This window comes from Triticum urartu, chromosome 4A (assembly GCF_056163025.1).
Source record: "Triticum urartu cultivar PI428250 chromosome 4A, HENAU_Tu73, whole genome shotgun sequence".
Classification (NCBI taxonomy): Eukaryota; Viridiplantae; Streptophyta; class Magnoliopsida; order Poales; family Poaceae; genus Triticum; species Triticum urartu.
In genome coordinates, this window is record NC_141876.1 from 96099641 (window position 1) to 96105354 (window position 5714).

General features: G+C 50.7%; 2 protein-coding genes across 3 annotated transcripts; both read left to right on the forward strand.

Moving 5' to 3' along the window:
• The first annotated feature begins 731 nt into the window (after positions 1-731).
• Positions 732-3027, forward strand: LOC125550917 (nucleoside diphosphate kinase 1). The gene is made up of 4 exons (XM_048714038.2): positions 732-951; positions 1084-1132; positions 2184-2415; positions 2658-3027. Exons 1-4 carry the CDS (start codon positions 901-903, stop codon positions 2773-2775), a joined length of 450 nt encoding a protein of 149 aa, XP_048569995.1. The 5' UTR covers positions 732-900; the 3' UTR covers positions 2776-3027.
• Positions 3028-3562: 535 nt separating this feature from the next.
• Positions 3563-5358, forward strand: CTF2A (FAD/NAD(P)-binding oxidoreductase family protein). 2 transcript variants are annotated; one of them, XM_087517864.1, is made up of 4 exons: positions 3563-3971; positions 4056-4128; positions 4206-4593; positions 4702-5358. In XM_087517864.1, exons 1-4 carry the CDS (start codon positions 3631-3633, stop codon positions 5223-5225), a joined length of 1326 nt encoding a protein of 441 aa, XP_087373990.1. In that variant the 5' UTR covers positions 3563-3630; the 3' UTR covers positions 5226-5358. The 2 variants fall into 2 exon arrangements, with proteins under 2 accessions (XP_087373990.1, XP_048569993.1); XM_048714036.2 differs by having other exon boundaries at positions 3572-3971; positions 4056-4124; positions 4202-4593.
• Positions 5359-5714: the final 356 nt, after the last annotated feature.

A 5714-nucleotide genomic window follows, 5' to 3' on the forward strand; every position in this document is an offset into this window, starting at 1 on the left:
CGGAAGAAAAAAAAAGAAGAAGAGAAAGCACGTTTTTTTTTCATTTCCGATAGGCACGGCCGTGCCTCTCGTGAAAGCAAAATTGCCTCTCGCAGAAGCAAAACCATGCCTCTCAGGCAAGCAAAATCGTGCCTCTCGCGGAAGAAAAAAAAGAAGAAGAGAAAGCACGTTTTTTTTTCATTTCCGATAGGCACGGCCGTGCCTCTCGTGAAAGCAAAATTGCGCCTCACACAGAAGGAAAAAATGAAAACGCATTTTTTTGTTTCTGGGAGGCACGGCCATGCTTCTCGCGAAAGGAAAAAACACATTTTTTTTTTCTGTTTTCGAGAGGCACGGTCGTGCCTCTTGAGGAAGAAAAAAAAGCAAAAACGTGTTTTTCCCGTTTCCGAGAGGCACGGCCGTGCCTCACGCGCAAGCAAAACAATGTCTCTCACGAAAGCAAAATCATACCTCTCGTGAAAGAGAAAAAAGAAAATACATTTTTTTACGTTTCCGAGCGAAAGCAAAACCATGCTCTCTAGTTAGTTGTTGCCGGATTTGTGGGCATGTGTAGATCGGGCTACACGGGCTGGGAGTACTACGCGGGCCGGGCCAGGAGTACTACGCGGGCCGGGCCGGGCCGCTACTCCCACGACAAAAATCCCAGATCTGCTGTTAAACGGGCCTACTGGTCATTGACTCCGTCGTATGCGATCGATTTATAAAACGCCCACATAAATCGCCGCTTTCCCTTCCACTCCCCACTCACAGCGTCCGTATCCAGAAACACAACTGATCACCCCAGCACCCCATATAAAACAGGGGAGGCCTCTCCACCCCTTTCACATCCCCGGCTCCTCTCCGTCCCCATCGCGTGATCGATCGCCTCCGCCTTTTCCGCGAGCCTCTTCTTCCCCGATCATGGAGCAGACTTTCATCATGATCAAGCCCGACGGCGTCCAGAGAGGCCTGGTAAACCCCAACCCCCGTCTCTGCAAGGAACAACCCCTACGTGCTTGTCTGAATCTCGCGATCGGTTTCGTCTCCGGGTTACTGGAACCGTCTCTGATCATCGGTTTCGTGTTTGCAATTTCTCTTCTGCAGATCGGGGATATCATCAGCCGATTCGAGAAGAAAGGGTACTACTTGAAGGGTAAGAGGGTGTCCTTTGTTCCTACCTGATCAGTATGACCTAGGAACCCTTTTCCTTCCTAATTCGTCAGTTTCTGCTTCTTGATCTGGCTTAGACAATTAATTTCGCCACTTAGATCTACTTTTGGGTCGTATTATGTACTACCTCTGTTCCTAAGTATTTGTCTTTTTAGAGATTTCAAATGGACAACACATACAGATGTATATGGACATATTTTTAGAGTGTAGATTCACTCATTTCGCTTCGTATGTAGTCACTTATTGAAATCTTTCGAAAGACAAATATTTAGGAACGGGGGGAGTATGTTATAACAGAGATATAAAAGTGGTTATTTATTTGTAACTTGATGGAAAATCAAATAGTACTCTTTTTTGTGATAAAAACCATAATTGGGGCCTGCCTCAGTTTGAACATGAAATCATTTTGAGCAGAGATGAAGTAGTGCTTTTACACCTTCCAAAAGTTAGTGCTTTTCCAATGCATAAATATGCTATTGCCCTTTTTGGGTAGGAGGAAAATTATTAATTTGCTTTGAATCGGAACTGTAACACACAAGTGCCTACTAATAGTATGACGACCACAATAACACAAGTTCACAGGTAAATGATATCTTCACCATGGGATTAAATTGTTACAAAAAAATATATACTCCTCGCTGAATTTAATTGTAATAAACCACCTTGCTGCCAGATTTTACAAATTGGCAGGTTGGACCTTTTTCTTTCGTTGCTAAATGTGGATATAGTTTAAAACATGGACAATCTGTCACAATCTTCTATAAGTGCGGCCCTCGGTGAAATACACTACTTGTTACATTGGCTAATGGCTACTAGTTGTTGCCACACAATATAAGTAATAAAAAGGATTAGAATGTGAAACAAAAAGCAAACGTCATCGTAAATTATGTTAAGAGAAGAACTCATCTGAAACTTTTTTCGGTTCAGCTTTTATAATCATTGCCTTCGACGATTCACACATCCAATAGCCCATAAACAATCACTGGTTGAATTATTTTGGTGCTAATAAGTTGTTTGGAAATGTGATGATCCAGGGATGAAGTTTATGAATGTGGATAAATCCTTCGCGCAGCAGCACTATGCCGATCTCTCTGCCCAGCCCTTCTTTGCCAAGTTGGTGGATTACATCATTTCCGGCCCTGTTGTGGCCATGGTGTGGGAGGGGAAGGATGTTGTCTTGACTGGCCGCAGGATCATCGGGGCCACCAGGCCTTGGGAGGCGGCTCCCGGCACCATCCGTGGTGACCATGCTGTGGAGGTTAGCAGGTGAGCAAATGTTCTTTGTACATTGATCACTGAACTCCTTTTTGGTCACAACTATCAATATCTTTTTTTCTTGGTGAGGAGTATGCGAGTAGAGAGTAGTAATATTGTCTTGAGTTTGTACAACTATGATCAATTGTCTATGTTTGCAGTGCAGCAGACGGAGGTGTTCATTTGTAGCTTTGCTCAAAACTTAACGGATAATACTGGTTCCTTAGACTGAACTCAAATTGTCTGCTGTGCAGGAATGTGATTCATGGAAGTGATTCTGTGGAGAACGGAAAGAAGGAGATCGCTCTGTGGTTCCCAGGAGGCTTGGCCGAATGGAAGAGCAACCTCCACCCTTGGATCTACGAGAACTGAGCTCACACGATCATCTACTTCTACTTGTTGATGCCTCGTTTCTTCAGAACTCGAGCTTGTCCCGGTCTGGCTATCCGAGTCGATGATTAGATTTCGTGCTGCGTGATGATGTTAATAACCGAACTTGAATGTGTTGCCTGAACCTGTATGGCTTCTGCATTTCCTTTGATGCAAGTGTAACTGCTGCCACCTCAGTGCAGTTGTCTGAAATAAGATAAACCTAGCAGGGGAGTTTAACCTTTTGTTCTTAAATTGATTGACATCTCAGAAGAGCTCTGCATTTCATCAAGGAGAGAGAAAACTAGTAAATCGTAAGTAGAACTAGAGAAGGGAAATGCCTCGGCTTTTAATTAAGGAAATGATAAGTACCTGACGTCAGGTACGAGCACATGGAAAATCGAACATTTTCGATGGCAATTCTAATGACGCAAGGATTGCAAGTTAGTTGATACACATGGTAATTTTCTGTTAAAAATAAACTGAAGTATTAAGTTACCATGTTTGCCAACTAAAGTTGTCATCCTTGCGTTAATAAACTTGCAATGTTCGACGTTTGATTTGCCATGCTGTCCAGGCGTTATGGTATTACTTTAATATTATTTTCTGAACCGAGGGATTGTTGATGTTTAAATCTCATATTTGCGGATCGTGAGTGATGCTGAAGTTGATTACTGAAGTTCGCAGTAAATCTCTGGGACGCAAAGTTTCTGGATCGCAGCGAGGTGGTGGACGTGTCTTGTCCCCTGTCTCTGAATCTTGTTGCCGGACGTGTGGCTCCAAATCCTTCCGCTTTGCGAACCCGAGACCCCCAAACCACCAGCCTCCTGCTGCGTATGGCGTGCTCCTGTCCAAGAAATGCTCGTCGTTGCCATGGCACCGCTGAGCACCTTCGTGTCCTCCCCTGCGCGTCACCCTTGTTCCGACTCGTATCATCGCCGTCGCCGGGGTGCCGTCTCTGCGTCGTCGTCGTCCTCCTCTACTAAGGCGGAGGAAGTGGTCATCGTGGGCGCGGGCATCGCGGGTCTGGCCACCGCGCTCTCCCTGCGCCGGCTCGGCGTGAGCGCCACCGTGCTGGAGCAGGGCCCGTCCCTGCGCGCGGGCGGCACGTCGCTGACGCTGTTCAAGAACGGGTGGCGCGTGCTGGACTCCATCGGCGTCGCCGACGAGCTCCGGGCCAAGTACCTCCGCGTCCAGGGGTACACTACACCTACCTAGCACTTCTCCTCTCTCCTTCCTTCATGCGTCCAGTGCTTAAACTGCGAGGTTTCAGCTGGTCGCAGGATGAGGATGCGGTCGTCGGCGGGCGGGCGTGACCTGCGCGAGTTCTCCTTCGAGGAGGAGGCTCCTGGGTACGTATGTCGTCTCAACACTCGCCCTGTGTTCTTGCATCGATTTGTTCTGCTTTAATTATGGATGTATGTGTCAGGCAGGAGGTGCGGGCGGTGGAGAGGGGAGCGCTCCTCGCGACGATGGCCTCCAAGCTCCCGCCGGGCGCCATCTCCTTCTCGTCCAGGCTCAAGTCCATCGCCGGCCAAGGGCCCGACGGCACCCTGCTGGAGCTCCAGGACGGGAGGCGGCTCCTGTCCAAAGTGGTGCTGGGCTGCGACGGCGTCAACTCCCCGATCGCGAGGTGGATGGGGTTCTCGGAGCCCCGGTACGTGGGGCACATGGCGTTCCGTGGCCTCGCGGACTACGCCGGCGGGCAGCCGTTCGAGTCCAAGGTGAACTACATCTACGGCCGGGGCGTCCGCGCCGGCTTCGTCCCGGTCTCCCCGACCAAAGTCTACTGGTTCATCTGCTTCAACAGCGCGACCCCAGGTAGTACTTCATTTTGATATGACATATTGACATGAGAGGGCGAGGTCTGATCAAGTTGCTTCGACTGACTGATCTTGCATGGCATTGGCATTGGCGTTGGCATGGCAGGGCCCAAGGCCACGGACGGCGCGGCGCTCAAGAGGGAGGCCCTGGGCCTGGTGCGGGGCTGGCCGGAGGACCTCGTCGCCGTCATGCGGAGCACGCCGGACGACGCCGTGGTGAAGACGCCCCTCGTGGACCGCTGGCTCTGGCCGGGGCTGGCGCCCCCGGCGTCCAGGGGCGGCGTGGTGCTCGTCGGCGACGCGTGGCACCCGATGACGCCCAACCTCGGCCAGGGCGCGTGCTGCGCGCTCGAGGACGCCGTCGTCCTGGCGCGCCACCTCGCGCCCGCGGTGCTCGCGGGCAGCGACGTCGGCGAGGCGTTGCGCGGGTACGAGAGCGAGAGGTGGGGGCGAGTGTTCCCGCTGACGGCGCGCGCGGGGCTCGTCGGCGCGCTGGTGCAGTGGGGCAACCCGGTGGTGTGCGCGGCGCGGGACGGCGTGGTCATCCCGAGGCTGGTCAGGCTGGGGCCGTTCCTCGAGCACACCAACTTCGAGTGTGGCCTGCTCGACCCGGCGGCGCCGTCGACATGATCGATTCCACGGTCAAATGTCCAAGACATACGTTACCATTCTACAGTAGGAGTGAGTACAATTGTTTTCAGCAGAATCACGTTACCATTCTAACTCACTTCCTCTGATAAAAGGAAATAGGCCGCTTTAGCAATTTTGGAACATCTTAACACGTTTTCAGCAGAATCATGTTACCATTCCCATTAGAGCATCTCCAACAGAAGCGCTATATAATCGACGCACGGTATAAAAATTGCTTTTAGCGTGCGCGGACCTGATTTGAAGTCTCCAGCAGCCGCACAAAAAGCGTGTGCACGCTATAACTAATGCAGCACGCGCATTAAAAAGGCATCGCGCGCAGCATATTTAATGCGCCTGATCGCGCGCGCTACAAACTCTGGACTGCTTGATTGGGACCGCTGAACTCGCGCGCACTGCATATCTTACAACGCTTGTTGGAGCAAACGTTTTCTGGCGTCCTAAAAAATACTACTTACGCACTGTAAACCC

What these genes read in the sequence shown, in the direction of transcription:
- LOC125550917 (XM_048714038.2), top strand. Translation starts at nt 901, where the DNA reads ATGGAGCAGACTTTCATCATGATCAAGCCCGACGGCGTCCAGAGAGGC. An exon ending in ACGGCGTCCAGAGAGGCCTG is followed by an intron (nt 952 to 1,083) that starts GTAAACCCCAAC and finishes TCTCTTCTGCAG; the next exon opens with ATCGGGGATATCATCAGCCG. An exon ending in GAAAGGGTACTACTTGAAGG is followed by an intron (nt 1,133 to 2,183) that starts GTAAGAGGGTGT and finishes GTGATGATCCAG; the next exon opens with GGATGAAGTTTATGAATGTG.
- CTF2A (XM_087517864.1), top strand. Translation starts at nt 3,631, where the DNA reads ATGCTCGTCGTTGCCATGGCACCGCTGAGCACCTTCGTGTCCTCCCCT. An exon ending in AGGAGGAGGCTCCTGGGTAC is followed by an intron (nt 4,129 to 4,205) that starts GTATGTCGTCTC and finishes TGTGTCAGGCAG; the next exon opens with GAGGTGCGGGCGGTGGAGAG. An exon ending in CTTCAACAGCGCGACCCCAG is followed by an intron (nt 4,594 to 4,701) that starts GTAGTACTTCAT and finishes TTGGCATGGCAG; the next exon opens with GGCCCAAGGCCACGGACGGC.